Genomic DNA, 23,744 nt, shown 5'->3' with positions numbered 1-23,744 from the left:
CTGGGACTACAGGCGCCCACCACAACGCCCGGCTATTTTTTGTTGCAGTTTGGCAGGGGCCAAGTTTGAACCTGCCACCCACAGTATATGGGGCCGGCGCCCTACCACTGAGCCATAGGCACCGCCCTACAAACTTTTTTTTTTAAGTAAGGAAGGAGCCAGGCGTGATAGCTCATGCTTGTAATCCTAGCAATCTGGGAGGTTAAGAAGGGAGAACTGCCTGAGCTCAAGAGTTTGAAACCAGCCTGACCAAGAGCAAAACCCTGTCTCCAACAAAAATAGAAAAAATTAGCCAGCGGTGGCTGTGGTCCCAGCTACTGAGGAGGCTGAGGCAGGAGGATCACTTGAGCCCAGGATTTTGAGGTTGCTGTGAGCTATGATGAGGCCATGGCAACCAACCCAGGCAACAGAGTGAGACTGTCTAAGAAAAAAAAAAAACCACTAGTCAAAAAAAATCTAACAGATTTCTGAAACCCAGGGAGACTGGAAGGATAAATGCTCTGTAACACAACAGGCAAGAAAGTCTAAGAAGGCCCTAGACAGAAGAGAGAGCTGACCTGACTCCTGCAAAGGGAGAATGCTGTACCCAAGGTAAGCACAGCAGGGACGGTGCTCTGTGTGAGGCTGGTACAGTGGGGACAGGTACAACCTGAGTGAATGCCCATGTATACTATGGCCTTTAGCTAACGATAACACGTCATTATTTACCCACCAGTTGCAACAAACACACAACACCAGTGTAAGGTGCCAGTAATCGGAACCTGAGGGCTCGAGGGAAGAGAGCACAGGAATTCTCTAACCTTGTGCTCAAATTTCCTAAAAATTGTCTATTAGCTTAGAAAAAAATAAAGAAAGAAAAATATTTACACTGAAATGAACCCCCTACCTTCCTCCACAGAAAAAGTGGCAGGAAGACACTACATTTAGGCAAAAAAAATGAGGGATTACTTCTAAAAAAGCTAAAAAAAATAAAGTATCTGGGAGAACCAGGGCACCTTTTGTGGCACTTATTAAAGCCTTTTGCGTTCTGCCACAGTGTTCCCTGCAAGGACTAGTTCCTGCCACACACTTCCCATGACTCAGAAAGTCAGTGGGCGCCGCCCACAGGCAGCTCCCACACGGGCTGCCCACCGCCCACAGGCAGCTCCCGCACGGGCTGCCCACCATCCACAGGCAGCTCCCGCACGGGCTGCCCACCGTCCACACAGCTCCCATGCGCACACATACACACACACACACACACACACACACACCAGCAGGCAGCCACAGATCACAAGATTACAAAATCTGGGCAGGAGGGAAGATGAGGGACAGGTGACTCAGTCAGCAGAAAACCTCTTTTAAAAAGAAAATGCTCATTAGGGTCCAGAGAGAGTGCATCACACCAGAAAAAAAAGTCTCAGAAAAAGAGCTATCAGATCACAAGGAAGAACCCTCAAAAATTAAAAATCTCACAGAGGAAAAAAAAATAAAAAAATAAAAAAAAAAAGGAGTCATAAGATAAAGTCAAAGAAACCTTGCAAAAGTAGAGCAAAAAGGCCAAGAGTTAGAAAATGTGAAAGGCAAAACAGAAGACATACAGGGTCAAGCCAAGAGCTGGACACTTAGCCCTGCAGTCCTCGCACAGAGCACGTGCCTCCTGATGAGGCTCTCACAGGCCAGCTCACACGCAGCTCGGGCAGATCCCAGCTTGCTAAAGCCTGAGACTGCGTTCACTCAGTTTGCATTGAGAATATGAATTTTTTTTTTTTTTGAGAAAGAGCCTCAAGCTGTCACCCTGGGTAGAGTGCGGTGGCGTCACAGCTCACAGCAACCTCCAACTCCTGGGCTTAAGCGATTCTCCTGCCTCCGCCTCCCAAGTAGCTGGGACTACAGATGCCGCCACAACGCCCGGCTATTTTTTGGTTGTAGTTGTCACTATTGTTGGGCAGGCCCAGCCGGATTCAAATCCACCAGCTCTGGGGTATGTGGCTGGCGCCTTAGCCACTTGAGCTACAGGCGCCACCGGAGAATATGAATTTTTAAACTATCTGGATTGTTGTTCCAAGTTGCTCACTGCATCTACATTTTGATTTGCATACTGCCAAAGAAAATGATGAAAACTCTAATAATTTGGTTGATTTATACAACATTGAAAATTTTATTTTAAAAAATATTCAGCCCAAAATAGAATTTTCAAAACTTAATTGTTAAACTACAGCTATTCTCTCTAGTTTTATTTGTTTTACAACATTGTCCCAATCAAGAGTAAACTGAAGAAATTACCAGAAGCTGGAAACATTGTGAGAAAATAAAAAAACAAACACTAAAGTGGACCCAAACTGAGTATTAACTAGACTTATTCTCTCTATTGACAGGAGGCAGCTGTTAACTTAAACTACCAACTAGCTGCATTCATAAGCACACATCGCGACTTCTGAGACTTTCTGTTTAACACCCACTACTGTTAAGATAACACATTCTATGCTTAGACTTAGCCATTTTTATCACTGGGAAGATAATACAGAAGAAACAATTGATTAAAGCTCAGCTAAAGCATCTTGGGGGTATGTGCCCGTCTCTGTGTGTACCTGTGATTCTGAGCCTGTATACCTGCGGGGTGTGTGGGTATCTCTGTGTGTACCTGTAATTCTGAGCCTGTATAACTGCGTGGTGTGTGGGTATCTCTGTGTCTACCTGTGATTCTGAGCCTGTATACCTGCGGGGTGTGTGGGTATCTCTGTGTGTACCTGTGATTCTGAGCCTGTGTACCTGTGGGGTGTGTGGGTATCTCTGTGTGTACCTATGATTCTGAGCCTGTGCACCTGTGGGGTGTATGGGTATCTCTGTGTGTACCTGTGATTCTGAGCCTGTATACCTGTGGGGTGTGTGGGTATCTCTGTATGTACCTGTGATTCTGAGCCTGTGTACCTGTGGAATGTGTGGGTATCTCTGTGTGTACCTATGATTCTGAGCCTGTGTACCTGTGGAGTGTGTGGGTATCTCTGTGTGTACCTGTGATTCTGAGCCTGTATACCTGCGTGGTGTGTGGGTATCTCTGTGTGTACCTATGATTCTGAGCCTGTGTACCTGTGGGGTGTGTGGGTATCTCTGTGTGTACCTGTGATTCTGAGCCTGTACACCTGTGGAGTGTGTGGGTATCTCTGTGTCTACCTGTGATTCTGAGCCTGTATACCTGCGTGGTGTGTGGGTATCTCTGTGTGTACCTGTGATTCTGAGCCTGTATACCTGTGGAATGTGTGGGTATCTCTGTGTGTACCTATGATTCTGAGCCTGTGTACCTGTGGGCTGTGTGGGTATCTCTGTGTGTACCTGTGATTCTGAGCCTGTATACCTGCATGGTGTGTGGGTATCTCTGTGTGTACCTATGATTCTGAGCCTGTGTACCTGTGGGGTGTGTGGGTATCTCTGTGTGTACCTGTGATTCTGAGCCTGTGCACCTGTGGGGTGTGTGGGTATCTCTGTTTGTACCTGTGATTCTGAGCCTGTGCACCTGTGGGGTGTGTGGGTATCTCTGTGTGTACCTGTGATTCTGAGCCTGTGTACCTGTGGGGTGTGTGGGTATCTCTGTGTGTACCTGTGGGGTGTGTGGGTATCTCTGTGTGTTCCTGTGATTCTGAGCCTGTATACCTGTGGAATGTGTGGGTAACTCTGTGTGTACCTGTGATTCTGAGCCTGTGCACCTGTGGAATGTGTGGGTGCCTCTGCTTGTGTCTGTGATTCTGAGCAGGTACACCTGTGAAGTGTGTGCATGTCTATGTGTGCCTATGTGCTTGTGTGTGTTTAGAGTTAAATCATTTTTTAATACATGTACTGGAAAATATAATTTAGTTTCAAAAGTATAAAGACCTCAGAAATATTACTATCATATTAGAAAAAAAGAAATATTACCTACAGAGAATCACTAATATTTAAATTAAGATAAAGAATATTTGAAAATCATCAATAACACTGAGCTCCTTTTGTAGTTCATAAATGTGCTGGCTGGGTTTTCACACTCATATGTGAAATGTGCCTCCCACAAACCTTGTTATGTCAGCACATTAACAATCTGATGAAAGAAGAAAAAGAAGTAAAAAAGTGAAATATAGTAGAACCTCCATAGCTGACCAGTTCTCTACGCTGACCACCTGCTTACGTTGACCTAATTTTCACAGACTGGACAGACACCACAGGTACCTATCAGTACAGTAGACCTAGTTCCTTATGTTGACCACCTCTGCATGTTAACCAATTTGTTACAGTCCCTTGCAGGGGTCAACTTACGGAGGTTCTACAGTAAATTTTTAAGACACACTGACTATAAAAATTATAATTTCAAGCTGGGTGCAGTAGCTCACACCTATAGTCCTAGCAATCTAGGAAGCCGAGGCGGGTAGATTGCTTGAGCTCAAGAGTTTGAGACAAGCCTGAGCCAGAGCAAAATCCCACCTCTAAAACTAGCCAGGCATAGTGGCAGGCACCTGTTGTCCCAGCTACTGGGGAGGCTGAGACAAAGAGGATCACTTGAGCCCGGGAGTTAGAGGCTGCTGTGAGGTATGACACCACACACTCTACCCAGGGCAACATAGTAAGACTCTATCTCAGAAAAATATATATATTTTTGGTAAATTATATATTTACCAAATATATAATTTGGTAAATGCATGATTACATTGTCATATTTTTACAGGTTCAGGTAACAGTCCATAAATCAGTATTGTCTAATAGCTTAAAAACATTAACTTCTACTAACTTAAAAAAGTAGCACCATATCTTCACATAAAAAACTTTCAAAGCAACTTTTTGCTACTAAATTCAATTATAAAGGCCATATTAAAAATGACAGATTTTAGTAAAAACAACTCCTCCTTTAAACCAAATTACTAAACTTACTGTTAAAACATGAGCAGTCTCTGAAGAACTTGTTGAATTCTGTGGCCCACCCATATGCATCTTGCTGATATGTGTGTTTAAGCTGCCTAAACTTTTAAACACACAACTACATTCTGTACAATTATAGGTAGGACCATTCTTGACCTTAAAGAATAAAAAAGAAAACAATAATTTTATACAATTCATTAATAGATCAAAATACTTAAATTATGGCAAATCATAATTTACAGATCCATTCAAAATGACAGCACTAATCTAACCCTTCAACTTTGCTTTTATTAAAAAATAGACAGCTCCAAAATCAATGAACCAAATCTTTAATCAATATTGCCAGTATGAAATTAACTAAAATTCAGACTTTTCTATAAATTAGAAATGGTTCAGGACTAAGAAAACATATTTTTCAGTAATTGTAATTCTATAAAAATAAAATGTCAAATGTACAGTGCATACAATTTTTTACACGGTTCAATACAATACCCAGTAATGAAGGCCAGCTAGCTATAAATATGTATTACACTGAATAAGCTCGATACATTTATACATTTAGTTTTTCATCATCAATTCTGATACTCCGTTATCAATGACTAATTTTAAAAGCTATGATAAAGCCAGAAACAGACAGAAAACAGTAAAATGAGTAAAAACAGCCTTGAGCAGAAAAAGCATCTAAAATATTCTTGCACTATTACTCAAATCCAAAGTTAGTTCCTGTTATAATTACGAAGGCCGGTTCATAAACTCAATGCCCCTTCGTAACAAGACTTCCATTCTATTTCTAGCACCTCATTAAGAATGAAATTTAAGGTTTTAGATTCCTTACAGGATTGGATAATACCAATCTTTATCCCAGTAGAAGCCTGGAATGTCCCTCAGCTGGGATAGGGAAATCGCTGGCCCCCTAAAAGAATTCTAAACTTAGGAGCACTGAGTAGCTCACAGGGTGGGTCTGGGGCTGCAGGGAAACACGTTACTCCTGGGCCATCACCTTTGCTCAGAGGTAACGCCACAGAATGACCTGGCAGCCCGATTTACCCGCCTGGATCTCCAGGTAACTTCACTGCACATTCTCAGCACCTCACTAATATGGCCTTCCTACTATCTCTGTGTCTTAGATGATAAAATGATTAACTCATTGCGTATGGAATTCTGATTCTGTAGACTACATAGCATTTGTAGGTGTTTCTTTTCACTGTAGATGTTATTCTGTTTGTCTAAAATCCCAGACAACTTCTGGGATTTGTTCTGTTTTTATTAGGTATACTGTTAACTCTCAGTTCATTTAATGTTACTTAAGGTAATATGCCAAGAAAATAATTAAAAGATATACATTTACTTTTAAGAATAAAACCATTTTCATTCTGTGAAATAGTTTCATTGAATAAACTGATCCATGATAAAAGTTATTTGTGTTGTTTAAATATTTCTTTATCATAACCAGTCATGACAATTAGTAAAATCAAGGGTTACCCTGCTTGAGAGAAACACTTCCAGGGGATCAATAAATCCGTATGATCTGCAGACAACAGAAAATTATAGTGGAAAACTGTATACCTCATTTTAGTTGAGATAGTTACCAGGCAAACTAGCAGGCAATTAATAGACCAGGACTGTGTATGACACGGAATGTGACTGTGCCTCCTAAGACCAAGTATAAGCCTAGTAGTATTAACACTAAGAAGAATACTCAGAATAATGGACTGTAGCCAACAAAGGCATTATCATTTTCAAGCATTTATTCATCAATGCTATTCTGTCAGCAAGAAGATAAAAAGATGGTATTTTACATTTACTCCACGTATAATAAACTGAAAAGGTTCCCAAGTATATGTATTTTCTAAAACAGGGTATACTCAGTACAAACTCAAACTGCCTATTTTAAAAATGGAAAAGACTTTCTTTGCTTCACTCATTAACTCAAAAGACACCTGACACACGCCCAGAAAGGCGGCGTTTACCTCCGAGTGGACTCTCTGCACGTGAGACTGAAGATTCCCTTTCTGAGAGAAGGCAGCGGGACAGAAGGCGCAGGCGTGGGGTTTTTCGCCTGTGTGCTTGATCATGTGCGTCTGCAATGCCCCCTTCTGGTTAAAAGCTTTCCCACATTCACTACATTTAAAGGGCCTTTCACCTAGAAAGGGAGAAAAATGATCAAAATATAATTCCATGTGTGTGAGCATCTTACAGTTTAAAAACAGAAAAATTCAAGTTACCCAAACTCGAGACTCCAAACCTACTTCTTCAGATAAACATCTCCCTGGACTTCCTACCCAGAATCCCAGTGTTAACCCCCAGTGTGCTCTTAACCGTCTCCTCCACCTGCGTCTTCCCTGGGCAAAGCCCTCCTTCTATGAGTTCAAAGCCCTGGAGGTATCCCATATCCCACCCTCTGGTTTCCTTCATGCCCTGCACTCAGTGTATCAGCAAACCCTGCTGCTTCCACCCTCAAGACATACCCCGAGCAGCCCTGCTCCCCACCCACAACTACCACGGGTAGGCACGAGGCCCAGCAGGTCCCCCAGTACCCCCAAACTGACCGTGGCTAGACTCGCCACCTCTACCCTCCCCCGTTAGAGGCTTTTCTCAACACAGCAGACAGAAAGCCCCTTTCTAGCATGTTATGTCCCAGCAGATCTGCTGAAAACCCTTACTGGCTTCCAATCACAGGCAGAGTAAAAGCCACCATTCTCACAACACCAACAGTTGGCCCCAGTGCTATGGTTCCAGGAGCTCCCTCCACCCCAGGCTTCTGCTGCTCCCCAGCATGCCAGGAGGTCTCACCTCTCCCACCCACTAATCCTCCCCCAAGGGCACCCTGTGGCTCCTACTCTTCAGGGCTCTGCTCAAAGCTACCCTCCCAGCCAGGACCTTCCAGTCCATGGCCTCGAGTGCTGCTCCCTCCCCTGTCCCTCCCAGGAGCCTTCTGCCCTGCCCCCTGCTTATCACTCTCTGACTTCTGATGTCCCCACATGCACCAGCCCTCACTACAGGATGCACGCAGCAGGCTCTGGGTGCCTCTTTCTTCAGCACCCCCTCTGACTTCTGACGTCCCCACATGCACCAGCCCTCACTACAGGATGCACGTAGCAGGCCCTGGGAGCCTCTTTCTTCAGCACCCAGAGCACTGCTTCACACATGTGCAGTCGCTAAGAATCCACTGAATCAAATGAACAAAAAGAGAAAACTAGCTGAGGGCCAAACCTAACTGCAAGGTTAGTGTAGTTTCTAGTCTTACCAAATTCTCGCTCCCTTAGAAAGGGAAACTGTACAAATAAATGGCATCTGGAAATGGGCATGGAAGCTTTCTCTTTCCCTTTTACTTTATGTGTCTCTACCTCAGTTAAAGTATGTAACATTTTAGAACTACGTTTTCAAAACTTCAAAGAAGATAAACTCGAGTGTAATAATCTACAAATATAATGTATTATCACATTTGTAAAGATGTTATTTTTTTTCTTGCTCTGAAAAATATCAGCTGATATCTGAAAAGATCAACTTTATGCTGACACATAAATTTTAACATCATCTGAGTAACTCTACAATCCTCTACATAGAGACATTTCACTAAGACACGGAGAAAGTAAACAGTGTTACAGCATATGCAGAACTGGGCAGAAAATAGCACCAGCCAACACTGGTGAGATTTCTTACTTTCATTATGAAGGAAAACTGAGTCAGAAGTGTAGACAAAATCAAAATGACAGGGACTGATCATTTTAATTGTAAATACTATAAATATTTGTACAGTTTTCCTTTGTCCTTTCCTAGAGATGTATATATTAATACAATATTACACACTGTTTTTTTATGAGGTGATAAGGAATATTCAGCCATGAATGCTGTGTTCACTTTCAATATTCATGCAGCACTAACAAATAAACAAGATAAGGCACAGGGAAATAAAATTTTTATTATTTTAATGTTTTACAGCCTAGTTAGTGAAGGCAATATTATAAAAGAATATGAAAATCCAATAATTTATTGACATCAAATTAGCCTAGCATAACATCTGACATATAGTAATACTTAACATTTATTGAGTGAATGAATCTATCCCGTATCAATAATAGTAACAATAATAACATCAACTCCCAAGTACTGACAGCCTAGTATTTATCAGGCCTATTACAAGCACTAGTTTTCTGTTTGTAAGTTAGGACACCTATATATAGTCATAATAACCACGTTTTTCAGGTGAGGAAATGAAACCACAGAAAGATTAAGTAATTTCCCCAATGATGGGAAAGCCAGGATCAGCTTCCAGGTCAAACTCGCCCTAAGGCACATTTCTTTCCTTCCAGTTACACAACAAATCATTCAGAAGTACACGCTTCTCATACCTGTGTGGATCCTAATATGCCGAGTTAACTGACTTGGCTTTTGAAACGTCTTTCCACAGTGTGGACATGAGTATGTGAATCCACTTCTGTCAATGTTCCGGTTGTAGGACCTCGTACTTGACACCCTAGTATGACACGGGGGAAATACACATTACACTGTCTCCCTTACGGTGAAAACCCTACCAGAAAGTTTATCTGACTGGCCAATAGAACACGTTTTGATGACAAACCGATCGATATACACACACAACATATACACATACATAAATATGTATGTATTGCTTTTGTACATTCAAAATCCTAAAATTCATTTTTTCTATTTCTGAAAAGCTTGGTTTTTCCATGTCAAAAACTACAACTGGTGCCCAGGGTATAAAATGTCTCTTCAAGACGAAGCTCCACCTATGATGGTCAAAAACCAAAACATGCACAGGTGTAACTTCCACATCAACACTAGAGCTCTGCCACTCCTCCAGTCTCCAGGCCTTTGAGACCACTCAGGTGCTGATGACTTCCAAACTCCAACCGCCAACAGCCCAGCCCCTCCCCTATGCACCAACCCCAGACACAGTCTCCCCACTGGCGACAGCTGTCACCAGGTGGGCCTCCTTTCTGCTTCTCAAACAAAAGACGCTCTCTGCTGCCAAGGACCTGGAACACCCTCCCCTGGACTCGCAGAGGTTCCCGCACCTCGGCCAAGTCTCCTACCAAATGCACCCCCTCACCACCCTCCCTCACCTTCACATCACCCCACTTTTCTTTCTTGCTCAACGTCTGTCACTATCTGAGACTCCTGACGACCAACCCAATCATTGGTCATTCTCTCCCCTGCAGAATGACAGAATGAGGATGAGGCCTCCTCTGCCCGGTTTTCCCTCAACCCGGGAAGACCTAGAAGCCAGGCTGTCTGTGAACATAACCACCAACTAAGTATCTTCAACCTTCTTTTTTTTGTAGAGACAGAATCTCACTCTATTGCCCTCGGCAGACTGCCGTGGTGTCACACAGCTCACAGCAACCTCCAACTCCTAGGCTTAGGCGATTCTCTTGCCTCAGCCTCCTGAGTAGCTGGGCCTACAGGGCCTGCCACAATGCCCAGCTATTTTTGTTGTTGTTGTTGCAGTTCAGCCAGGGCCGGGTTTGAACCTGCCACCCTCGGTATATGGGGCCGGCACCCTACCCACTGAGCCATAGGCACCACCCTATCTTCAAACTTCTTTCTAAAACTTTTGAAGAAACATCAAAAATGCCTCATTAAAACTTCATCAGTATAAAAATATGAGTGAATCAAAAACTTGCCTTACATTTTGAGGGTTTAAAAAAAAATCACTGAAACAGGCCAGGTGGGTTGGCTCATATCCAGCACTTGGGGAGGCTGAGGCAGGAGGACTGCTTGAGGCCAGGAGTTCCAGATTAGCCTGGCCAACACAGCAAGACCCTGGCTCCATTGAAATAAAATAAAATTAGTTGAGTGTGGTGGTGCACGCCTATACTCCCAGCAACTCAGGAGGCTGAGGCAGGAGGTTCATTTGAGCCCAAAATCTCAAGGTTGCAGTGAGCTATGATTCTACCATGGCACTCCAGCGTGGGTGACAGAGTAAGACCCTGTCTCTAAAAATACATGAATAAATAATAAATTAAAATTTGTTTTAAAAAGGCAAGAGATGGTTGATCATATGGAAATATTCAGTCCACACTTTTAAAATACAATGTTGAAGAGAAAAAACAAACATTAGGAATTTTATAAAGTTTATAAGTTAATTGGTATAGTATTTCTTATTGTTATTAAAAAATACAGATATTTCCTAAACATTGGGGCTTAGAATAGTAGCAAGCTAAAGTGATAGCATAACAGTTAAAATAGGGAACACTTATTCTATTTTATAAAACAAAGTAAAACCCAGTTTTAAAAAAATAATTAAATAAAAAATAATTAAAATGATGATTGATACATCTTTCACAGTTTGTTGGAGAAATTCTATGTGTGACAAGTAATCACCACCAATAGCTGAGCACAGGGGCAGGAAGAACTCTCTGATTCCAATTTTATGAATAAAAGGAAATGTCTTAAGAATATGACTAGGAACAAATATACATATGGATTTAAATATGGTTACAGTTGTTAAGATTATGAGGCCTACACCCAGACTGGTAGGGTTTAAATCTCAAACTCTTGAGCGATGATCTATAAAACCCTGTAAAATTACCTGATCTCTCTTAAGTTTTCTAATCTGCAAAACAGGGACCTGCATGACCTGAAAACAGTGCCAGCACCCTGAGTCCTCAACAGCCAGGGACTGCAGAGACACAGCCCCACCAAAAAGAGCGTTCATTAAACCTTTGTGAATCCGTCCTACGTATTTTGTTACCTGCCCATACAAATGTGCAGCTAGTGCCTGGGTCTACAGCTTTCCTCCTCCTCGCTAACCATTTCTACCCACAGCCCGAAGCCTACTCAGTAGTGCTCATACTAACCTTCCCTACTACAGGCATGACAGACATTCTCACACCACACCAGGTTATCTGCTGGCTCCACTGTGTGGTGCTCTTGCAGCAAAGAAGTTGAACTGATCATGGTGAAGTATGATCATCTAGATTTGCTTTTGGCCAAGCCCAAGTTCTGACGCATACCTAATTTTATAGTGAGTCTTCATGTGCTCCTTCAGCTCTGAGGAAGCTTCAAACTCCTTCCTGCAGGCCTTGCAGGTGTGGGGCCGGGTCCCCGCCAGCTCCTGCCGGTGCTCCTCCATGTGGATGGCCAGCTGGCTCTGCAGAGTGAACTCATCCCCACACTCGGAGCAGATGAGGTTCTGCAGGGGAAGTGCCGCCAGTGAGTAGTGAGACAAACCACTATTCCCCGAAAGAGCTGTAGTGTTAATGGTCAAAATAGGAAGAATACTTTCCTCTGGAGCAATCATCATTTTCACTTCTCAAACAATGTATTTAAATATAAATAAATCATTTCTTTATTGGAAAAAATAGATAAACACTTGGAAATGGATGAGAGAACAACACAGAACTAATCGGGTTTCAAGTTGGGCACTAAGTATCTTTCCCTGGGCCCACCTGTCCCATGAATGTATCAGAGAAGCACAACATCTTCACTCCCTCAAAAGGGTTAAGAGACAATAAAAAATTAAGATTAGAGCTTGAGAGACTACCTGAAAACAAAATGACAGTTGACTTAGCACGAATTTCAATTAGCTCACTCAGTTGGAGTTCCATAACACAATTACAGTATTTACTTAAATGATCCTCAAAATGAACTGTCCAGACATGAGAAGACACGAGGGGTTATCACTGCCAATGAGCATCAACTATTACTTCCAGATAACAAAATACGTAGCTATTTCTATCAGACTTTCTTCTAAATACTATACACTAGTCTTGCAAACCTCATTAAAATGAGGTTGTTAACACTACCTAGCGCTTCACTGCAGAAAAAGACAAGGATAAATGAGATATTTTGAACAATCCAATAATAATTTCAACTTAAATAACTTTAAGTTATTATCATATAATAATTTTAGAAAATGTACTACTAGCCTGTTAGTAATTTGCTGATAATAAATAAAATTTGTTCTGGGAAACTGCCAAACAGAAAAAAATATCTGTCATAATTTGTGGCACCTCTTTAAAAACAACTTATGAATGAGCTCTGCAATCCAGAAGGTGGTACAGCAAAGAAAGTGAGTAGCCTTCAACAAGAGCCCTACTTCTCTCTGGTCCCGTCTCCTACCCTTACTCTGTTACCGCCCCACCTCACCCCCATTCTCTCTTCACTTGCTTTTTACCACATGATAAGATTAACACATCTCAGGGGACACAGATATTACTCAGACATCTGTCAGAATTACGGGAGTGAAAAACTCTGGTTCATGCACAATTTGGTCAGGTGATAAGCACAGCATCAAAAAGCCCTCCCCAGCCACTGCCAAGACGGGGCATCTTACAGAGGAGCATCACCATCCCTCTGCTTCCCCAGCAAGCCTGCTTCCCTCCACTGCCAACAACATCTCTGCACAGTGCAGGTCACTGGGATACAAGACCTTCCCCCTTACTGCCTTCACATTCAGAGTTCACATGGTCTCTCCTCCTGAAGCAGAGACTATCCTGGGCTAACCCTGGGGATGCTGGCCAGTTAGTCACCTCCCATCCTGCTGAGGGTATCACAATGTGACAGATGCCGCCTGCCTCAAGGCTGCCCTCCCAGGCACTAGGAGGGCAGTGTCCATCCACCAAGACCCAGCCTGCCTGGCCACGCCGCAGCCCACAACTCGGTCCTACCCCTGCCCCAGCTTCCTCAGAAGCCATTCTCTCTTCTTAAAGTAGCCCACCTCTGTTGACTTCAAATGGTGGTCAGCACACAAGATAAGCCTAAAACTCACTCCCAAAATGCTATTCTTCCCTCCTCACTGACAGGACGTGGTCTATAACACTCTGCGTCTGGACATGCGGCCAAGATGATCAATAAATGTGAACAACAGTCTGGGTTCAGTGGCTCACACCTGTAATTCCAGCACCGTGGGAGGCGGAGGTGGGAAGATCCCTTGAGCTCAGGAGTTCAAGACCAGCCTGAGCAAGAGCGAGAACAAGAGCAAGACCCCGTCTTGACTAAACAGAAAAATTAGCCAGGCATTGTGGTGGGTACCAGCAGTCCCAGCTACTACGAGTGACCCTTGAACTTAAGAGTGTGAGGTTCCTATGAGGTTGGCTGACACCACAGCACTCTACCCAGGGTGACAGAGGGAGAGACTCTGTCTCAAAAAAAAGTGAATGGCCTTCCATGGGGGGGGGGGGCGGCATCTGCTGTGTCTCCAAACATCCTGCCATAGCCCCTAAGGGACATGACTTAACTCCATAAATTAATGTGAATTTCAATGGTTACATACATTTTAAGAAAATATTCCTAAGTGATTCTAAAACAACAATTATCTTTCCGGTTTTGAGATTTACTTTGATAAAGTAGTGACTATTATAAATTTTAGACTATTAATTTCAATAAGTAAAAAATGAGCTTACAATATTCTAAAAGTAAAAATTCAAAAATGGGACACCTTAAAATAAAAAGTTAATTACATACTCTCTATGTATGGGTCCTTAAAAAATGTTTTTTAAAATTAAAAAATAAAAAGTTAATTAGAGTCCATGGGACCATACAAAAAGACCTGACACAGGTTGTGTTAAATCAGTTTTAATGACACAAACTTTGCATATAAGAAAGGCATCCATTTTAAGTGTAACTTTTCACTTTCCCAATCCAACAGAGATGACTTCAGAGTTGAACCCCAGCAGGCAATCATGGTCCTATTTCCAAGGTTTCTGAGGACACTGCACTGGTGCCATCCCCTCCAGCTCTCTGAACCCAGCGGATGAGATGCCCACCCACATACATCTCTTACTCTCTCTGGAGCAACCATAGCCCCTCCCCAGACTCCAACCTGCCTGCACCTTCTACCAAACCACACTGATTTCCCGGAAGGTTCTTCTGAGTATCCTAGGAACTAAAAGAATGTTTTAAGAAGTAGTAATTTCAACAACTGTCACTAGTTGAATCCTGCTACATACCGGGAACTGTGTAGGGCCTTTTACATTTAAGCTTCTCAGAGGCAATATGCTGTTAAATCATGCAAGGGTTTTGTTTCTTTTTAAATGTACTCCACCAATGTCTTTTAACTTTTTATTTAGACCATTTACATTTTGAGTAATTACTGATGCTTTAAGGCTGAAATTGGTCATTTTATTATTTGTTCTGCTTATTGTTTCTTTTTCTTCTATTTCTCTTTGCTTGACTTAGAATTCATTACTTTTAGAACTTTTTAGAATTCTTTTTAATGTGTTTATGGTATTTTTGCATGCATCACTCTGTACGGCCCTCCTGGAGACTGCCCTGGGTTTTAACAGACATGTGAAACTTGCCACAGTCTCTTTGTTTTCCCAGTCTTTTTGTTCTATTCAGGATTTCCATTGACGGAATGAGGCCCATTCATATTACAGAAGGCAATCTGCTTACTCAAAGTTCAATGATTTAAACATTAATCTAATTTCATCTAAAAACACTATCCAAGTTAACACAAAAAATTAACCACCACACCCTTTTCCTCTTTGCTTTCTGAAGTTCCAAGTTTCCTTCTATTTTCACCTCCTTTCTATTTGGAGAACTTCTTTTAGTGATTCTTTAAGGGCAGGTCTGCTGGCGATAAATTCTCTTAGTTTTCCTTCATCTGTGAAGGTCCTTATTTCCCCTTCATTCCTGAAAAGTAATTTCACCATATATAAAATTTGCAATTGACAATTCTTTTCTTTCAGCAACTGAAAATGTTGTGCTGTTTTTTCCTAGTCTCCATCGATTCCAACGAGAAATTTGCTGACATCAAAATTGATGTTTCCCTTTAGTTACAGATTATTTTTCCCTAGTGTCTTCCAAAATTCTTTCTTGTGTTTAGCTCTCAAATGTTCGATTATAGAGTCGTGGTATGGACTTGTCTGGGTTTATCCTGTTCAGGATACAATCCCCATCTTAAATCTGCAAGTTGCATATTCTGCCAAATCTGAGTCACCTCCACCATCACTTCTTCAAAGTATTTTGCGCCCCACACTCTGTCCTGCCCTTCTCTGGTGACTACGGTGCCACACTGGGCCTTCTGTTACTATCTCCAGTCCTGGAGGCTCTATAAGCCACCAGTCCATTTACTTTCTCTCTGCTCAGCAGAGTTCTTTCTGCTGACATGTCTCCATGCTCACCTGCTATCTCTGGTCCTCCCCATTCCACAGCTCAGCCCTTCCACTGAGTTCTCAATGTCAATCACTAGATTCTTCAGTTCTACAATTTCCCTTTGGTTCTTTTTTCTTTTATTTCTTCCTCCTATTTCTCTGTTTTAAGACAAGCAGCATAAAGCATCTTTATAACGGCTTCTTTAAAGTCTTTGTCAGGGCCAGGTGCAGTAGCTCATGCCTGTAATCCTGGCATTCTGGGAGGCCATAGTGGGAGGATGGCCTGGGGTCAGGAGGTCAAGATGAGCCTGAGCAAAACTGAGACCCCATCTGTACTATAAATAGAAAACTAGCCAGGTATAGTAGTACATGTCTGTAGTCCCAGCTACTTGGGAGGCTGAGGCAGGAGGATTACTTGAGTCCAGGAATTCAAGGTTGCTGTACATGATAACGATGCCACTGCACTCTAGGTGGAGTGACAGAATGAGACTCGGTCTCAAAAAGAATGAAAGAAAAAAAGACAGCCTTGTCATATAACTCCAGCATCTGGGCCATCTCAGTGTTGCTGCCTGCTGTCTTTCTGTGTTCCAGCGGGGACAGTGCTGGTTCCTGGTTTCATGATGCCCTGTCTCCATCCCAGACATTTTGGGTATTGAGCTGAGAGACAATCTTAGGCTCTCTTTAGGCAGGCAATCACCTGTTCCAGACGGAGCATGAGGACAGCTAGGGCAAAGGCTCAACTCGCAGGGCCCCACTGTCCCCAGGGAGTGGGAAGGACAGTACAGACCGGTCTGCCTTACATCACCTGGTTCAGTCTCATTGCTGACAAAGCGAAGACTCAGCTCCCTCCTGGACCCACTGACAATACTCTGGCAGGAGAATCAGAACACCACCTGCTCTGCTAGGTGGAGAAAGAAGGAGGCTTCCTCCTTGGCTCTGCCAACACCACCAGACAGGAGTCTGGGGGCCACCTCCTTCTGCCAGGACAGGGGTCCAATGTTAGCTCCAGCTTGGTCTCAAACACCTGGGGGATCAACGTGCTGTAAGAAGCAGTGGAAGTTAACCCTCCACGCAGTCCCACTGAGCTATTTTTCAGTTAGTATTTGGCTGGAAGAGGATGAACATCATGAACAGATCCATGCTATTAGACAAAGCTTTTCTTTGTGTGGTTTTCATCTACGCTTGTTGGCTGTAGGCTACACACTTCTCCAGCACCCTGTCCAGGTGTATGAGGGAAAAAAGGGAAACCCAGGGAGCTCACTGCCACCTGGTCCTCAAGCCCCAAATCCTCCGCTGTCTACCACTCTCTTTCCCCCTTCCAGAGTCTCTCTGTGTCTGCTGGTATTTGCAGTTTTAAGGGAGACACCTGAGAGAATGAAGCCACTCCATCTTAGCTGCATCCACACAGTTATTTTTAAATGCAACAAAAGGTCAGAAATTATTCCTATAGTTATTACCAATATATAATATTCAATCAATTAACAGAGAAATAAAATCAAACAAAATGGACGCAGACGGCCCCATGTTAACATACGGGGAATCACTGGTACTTGTGTTCCAGCATCTCATTCTCTCCTGCAGTGATACGTTTCTCAGCTGGGCCCAGGGCTGACCAACTGAAACCCACTTCCCAACCTTCCTAACCACCAGCTCGCCGGTTCTACACAACTGGATATGAGAAGGACTGGCATTCACCTCTGGATCACACCTTTAAAAAGAAGGAGTGCACCCTCCTCCTCCTTCTGTCACTGTGAAACATGTGACAGACGCAAGACCACAGAAGGACCCAGACAAACCCAGGGGCAGACGGCTCAGCCAGCAGATCACGAGGGGAAGTGAGGCACAAACTCCACACCTGCATACTAACACAACCGTCCAAGAAACAAAACAAGGGCACCCCATATTTTATATGTTGCCAACACCTTTTCCATATTTGGTTCTTGTGCTTATAAAAAAGCCCCTTTTCCTTTTGCTCGTGTGAAATCTTACACTCAGAGTGAGGCTGCTGAGACCAGTGACTAGGCATTAGGACGCTTCCTCTGGGCACACACACTTCCCTCCGCAGTGCAGCAAAGCCTTCTGTAGCTCCTCCAGCCTTTCCTTCTGTTGCTAGCACCTACTGATCAGAGAGCACCTGCTGGGTGCTGCACAGGGAGCCAGGGCAGGGTTAGTAATCACAACATGAATGCAAGTGACTCCACGAACAGTCATTTCTCAAAGGCCTTCGGAAAAACTTTAGAAAGGAGTCAGAATCTATGAAATGTTTGAGCTCTTACAACCACGACAGTGAGAGACAAAGACAGCTGGAGGTTCAGTTCACAAACAGAACAGAGGGACTAGGCTGACAGAGTTCAGATGAGGGGTCCCACCTCAGGGGATTACAGCATAATCACAACAGTGACAGGGACCTCAGCACAGGAAGGAAACAGTGAAGGACTACGGGCTCCACTGTCGAGAGTGACCTGGGAAAGAACATGGACAAAATCTGTAAAAAACAAAACTCGATGAAGGAAAGAATTTGAAATTTAAGTATAAAAACCTAATGATAGCTTCTGGAAATGTAAGTGACTGTTATTTCTCCTTATGATTATGGAGGAAATGACAATAAATTTTAAGAACACATAAGTGAAAAAACGCTAGAACAGAAGAGAGTAAAATCTCACTGTTCTGGTGACATACGTGGAGGGGTTCAGAAAGCCATCTCCACCCTTGTCGTCCCTCGGGGTGGCTGCCCGGAATGTGCAGTGTGCACAGACTCCTGAGGTCATGGCACCTGCCTATCTCCTCCTAGAGGAGAAGCACACGCAGCCAAGTGTCCCTTCCCCACCCAGACATGCGGTTCAGCATTTCAACCCTCTGGCCTCGTCCCCACACTCCTGACTCCCTTGTAACTCCATAACACATGCTTCATGAACCCCAGCCTCCCTGAACCAGCCTCTCTACCCCTCCCAGCCATCTGGGCATGGAAGAGACTCCATGCTCAGGTGGAGTCTCAACACTGCTGGGCAGTCCACACATCTGCCCCACTCGGGCTCTGCCCCCATATCCCAAAACAGGCTTCCCACACCTACTCCAGTTCCTGCAGGCCACTGCCACCTGTGAAGACAGAACAATGTTCCCACTTCACAGGGAAAACTGAGGATCTGCAACCTCAGTCCCCACCATGAACAGAAGCCCCGGGCGCCAGGGCACACTCGAAGGGGAACTAGGGATAGTTTACATGCCCTTGGGAATAGCAGTGCTGACACTGGTCCAATGCAATAAAAACTAGCTTAATTTCCATAACATCATAATTTTGTGAAGGTGAGTTTCCATAGGTGCTATGGTTAAAAACCAAAGATGGGTGAAATCCATCTTAATATAAAATAATATGAAAATTACTATGATATTAATATGAAAATAATCGCAGAATGAGAAATCCCAGGATGTGAAAAAGCTGTGCAATACCCATGTGTGTCTGTTCATAGTCTTTCAGAGGGCTACTAAGTTATTAAGACATAAATATCTATTACATCCTATAAATCTCAACTATTTCATAAACACAGCTCTTGGGTTTTGCCTGAGGGCCATGAAAACTTGCTGAGACACTAAGAAAACCGGTCTGAAAAGGCTGGGAGACTATCCATGGTGACCTCCACTACACCCCATCTCCACCCGAGACCCTCAACCACCTACGCCTGTACCCCATCTCCACCTGAGACCCACAACCTCTTACACCTGCACCCCATCTCCACCCAAGACCCCCGACCTCCTAAGCCTATACCCCATCTCCACCCGAGACGACCAACCACCTACACCTGCACCCCATCTCCACCAAGACCCCTGACCTCCTAAGCCTGCACCCCATCTCCACCCGAGACTCCCGACCTCCTACGCCTGCACCCATCTCCACCCGAGACCCCCAACCACCTACACCTGCACCCCATCTCCACCCGAGACCCCCGACCTCCTACGCCTGCACCCATCTCCACCCGAGACTCCCAACCTCGTACGCCTGCACCCCATCTCCACCCGAGACCCCCAACATCCTACACCTGCACCCATCTCCACCTGAGACCCCCAACATTCTAAGCCTGCACCCCTCCTCTACCTGACCACTGCCCTTTCTTATAGAGTCAAAAGAGAAGTATATTTTGGTCAAAACTATCTTCCCTGGCCTGGCATACTCTTGTGGTAAGTCACTCTTTTCCCCTCCAGATGAGAATCCTCTGAAAATGAATTATTATACCAATGTTAAATTCTTGAGTGTGATTTTGTTTTTTGAAAATAAGTAAAAGTGTCTTTAGTTTTAGGGGATATATCCTGATTATATTTACTGGTAAACTGTCAGGATATCTGCAGCTTACATCAACACCATTCAAAAAAGGCGGAGGCATCATATTTGAAGATGGCGGCGGAGAAACAGCTTCCTTGCAACTGGGCATGGTGAGTCTGTGGAGACAAGACTCCAAGCACTTCTGGCTGGTGGGATCTGCCTATAATCATCCCTGTGAGGACACAGGGAGTCAGCGAAGAGACTTCTGGACCCCAAGAGGAGGACAAAAGCAGTGGAAAACTGGCAAGTGGTTGCATATGTTTGTTCGGTCTAATCCCACTGGCAGCTGTAACTACAACAGCAGAGAGATTACAAACTGGAAAGGTCTTACCTGTGAACTGTTTTGGTTCTTTTGGACTTGGCACTCAGTTGAAATGCCTTGGGAGAGTTTGGGCAGGAGCGCGGAGAACTTTGGGTATTGTATGGGGCCCCAGACTGAGCCGCTGAACTGGACGAAGCTGATTACTGTTCAGCTGTGGAGCCATTGTGAGAGAACTGCCCTGGCAAGCTCGGCACTCAGGGTCACAGAGCAAGGAGCAGGCAGGAGCTAGTAATCTAGTGACTGAGCAGCCTAAAGGCAGGGACTGAGCCGCCTTACAGCCTTAGCCCTCAGGGGCAGAGTGCGACTGGTTTTGGCACACTGGTAAGTGGATAGCCACTTCAGCAGTGATCCCCGCTACAAGCACTTTCCTGGGAAAGCTTCTGCTTAGCCAAGTTTAGCAATTTAAAGTGCCTTTTAAGAGAGCTGAGGAGAGATTTAGGTTCTCCACCCTGCAGGGTTTGAGAAATCAGCAGAGGCCTCCAGTTGTTTCAGCACTGTGATTAACAACTCATACCCCAGAAGCTCACCTGTTGCCCACACAAAATTCAATAAGATATATGTACTGCTTTGGATTTTTTTTGTTGTTGTTTTTTTGTCGTCATTGTTGCTGCTGTTGTTTCATTTTTTTAATTTCAACCTTTTCTTAATAGATTTTTCTTTTCTTTTTTTTCTTTCTTTTCTTTCTCCATTTTTCTAGTTTAAATATAATTTCCCGTTGTTGCCTTTTTCAACAATTAGAACTTCATTTTTGCTAGTGTTTCTACCCCTATTATTTGTTTTTTTCCCCAATTTTATCCCATTAAGTTTTCTGTTTTCTTGTTTTGGTTTGAGTTACAGAACTTTTGGCTTTACTCTACTGTGTCCGAACAAGCTACGAAAGAGCTGCTGACCTTAAGGGAACCACCCAACCCGGCACCCCCAGAGGCTGGAGTTTTTTAAGGTTGGGTCAAAGTACCCTACTGTACACCTATATTGCTCTGTCTCCCTCTTTCTGTGCCTCTCTTCTTTTTGTCAATATTCCCTTTTACCCACCCCCTCTCCTTTCTCTTTTTTCCTTCCTTTCTTTTATCCCTTCTTCCTTTTCAACCTTCTCATCCTTCTGGTCCTGTACCAAAAGGACTCATCGAAACCCTAGTCCACAGGCACGGCAACTTAAAGAGCAAAAGGAAGTGAAAGGAAAATGAGGGCAAGGAAATAGATAAAAGAAAACATGAGGAACAATCAGCAGAAAACTCCCAGCAACATGAAGAACCAGTCCAGAGCAACCCCCACCATGGGAATGTGAGGTAGCTTCTGCAGAGGATTCCACCTACAAAGAAATGTTAGAAATGACAGAAAGGGAATTTAGAATACAGATGATGAAAACAAAGAAGGAAACTTCTGATAAAGTGGAAAATAACCAAAAGGAAATCCAAAAACAGAATCAAATAAGAGATGAACAATATGAAGAATATAGAAAGGTTATAGCAGAGCTGAAGGAACTGAAGCAGTCAATTAGGGAACTTAAAGATGCAATAGAAAATATCAACAAAAGATTAGACCATGCAAAAGAAAGAATCTCGAGGTAGAGGACAAAGCTCTTGAGATAACTCAGATAGTTAAAGAGGCAGAAAAGAAGAGAGAGAAAGCAGAACGTTGACTGACAGAATTATGGGACTTTATGAAGCGTTCTAACATATGAGTTATAAGAATTCCAGAAGGGGAAGAAGAATGCCCCAGAGGAATGGAAGCCATACTAGAGAATATTATAAATGAAAATTTCCCAAATATCACCAAAGATTCTGACACACTCCATTCAGAACGATATTGGACCCCAGGTCACATCAACTCTAACCGAGCTTCTCCAAGACACATTGTGATGAACCTGTCCAAAGTCAAAACAAAAGAAAAGATTCTTCAAACTGCCAGGAGTAAGTGCCAGTTGAACTACAGGGGCAAATCCATCAGGGTGACTGCCAACTTCTCCAGTGAAACTTTACAAGCAAGAAGACAATAGTCATCTACCTTTAATCTACTTAAACAGAACAATTTCCAGCCCAGAATTCCATATCTTGCTAAGCTAAGTTTTAAAATTGACAGAAAAATCAAATCATTTACTGATATACAAACATTGCGGAAATTTGCCACAACAAGACCAGCTCTACAGGAAATACTTCAACCTGTTCTACACACTGACCAACACAATGGATCAGCAGCAAAGTGAGAACTCAGCAATTAAAGGACAGAACCTACCTTCCAAACTGATGCAAAAGATGAAACCAAGCAATGGACGCTAACAAAATAAGATGAATAGAATACTACCACACTTATCTATTATCTCAATAAATGTTAATGGCTTGAATTCACCACTGAAGAGGTATAGATTGGCTGACTGGATTAAAAAACATAAGCCATCCATTTGTTGTCTGCAGGAAACACCTGGCTTCAAAAGACAAATTAAAACTCCGAGTCAAGGGTTGGAAGACAATTTTTCAGGCAAATGGAATTCAGAAGAAAAGAGTTGCGATCTTATTTTTAGATACATGTAGATTTAAAGCAACTAAAGTTAAAAAAGACAAAGATGGTCACTTTATATTTGTCAAGGGAAATATACAACAAGAAGACGTTTCAATCCTAAATATTTATGCACCCAATTTCAATGCTCCCAGATTCTTGAAACAGACCTTACTCAGTCTGAGCAATATGATATCCAATAATACCATAATAACAGGTGATTTTAACAATCCTCTTACAGAGCTGGACAGATCGTCTAAACAGAAATTAAAGAAAGATATAAGGGACTTAAACAAGACCCTAGAACAACTGCTTGATAGACGCATATAGAACACTCCATCCCAAAGATAAAGAATATACATTCTTCTCATCACCCCATGGAACATTCTCCAAAATTGATCATATCCTAGGCCACAAAACAAACCTCAACAAAATCAAAAGAATTGAAATTTTACCTTCTATCTTCTCAGACCATAAGGCACTAAAAGTGGAACTCAACACTTAACAAAAATGTTCAACCCCACACAAAGGCATGGAAATTAAACAACCTTCTGTTAAATGACAGTTGGGTTCAGGAAGAAATAAAACACGAAATCATTAACTTCCTTGAGTATAACAATGATGAAGACACAAGCTACCAAAACCTGTGGAATACTGCAAAAGCAGTTTTGAGAGAAAAATTTAT

At 43.1% G+C, this 23,744-nt stretch overlaps 1 protein-coding gene and 1 non-coding gene across 6 annotated transcripts in view; one reads left to right on the top strand and one right to left on the bottom strand.

Annotated features, from left to right (window-relative positions):
• ZNF236 (zinc finger protein 236) overlaps positions 1–23,744 on the bottom strand; it is a 139,471-nt gene that overhangs the window by 80,366 nt on the left and 35,361 nt on the right. For all 5 annotated transcript variants that reach the window (XM_053571725.1, XM_053571722.1, XM_053571726.1 and 2 more), the window contains exons 4-7: positions 11,847–12,025; positions 9,216–9,340; positions 6,834–7,006; positions 4,876–5,019 (exon numbers count right to left, since the gene is read on the bottom strand). In XM_053571725.1, the coding sequence (XP_053427700.1) occupies positions 4,876–5,019; positions 6,834–7,006; positions 9,216–9,340; positions 11,847–12,025 (621 nt within the window). The remainder of the gene's footprint in view (positions 1–4,875; positions 5,020–6,833; positions 7,007–9,215; positions 9,341–11,846; positions 12,026–23,744) is intronic.
• LOC128572222 (small nucleolar RNA U13) lies at positions 3,957–4,057 on the top strand. The gene has a single exon (XR_008376126.1). It is a non-coding gene; the product is annotated as a small nucleolar RNA U13 (small nucleolar RNA).

Source organism: Nycticebus coucang, chromosome 19 (genome assembly GCF_027406575.1).
Source record: "Nycticebus coucang isolate mNycCou1 chromosome 19, mNycCou1.pri, whole genome shotgun sequence".
Classification (NCBI taxonomy): domain Eukaryota; kingdom Metazoa; phylum Chordata; class Mammalia; order Primates; family Lorisidae; genus Nycticebus; species Nycticebus coucang.
This window is presented reverse-complemented; position numbering and strand designations above follow the sequence as displayed.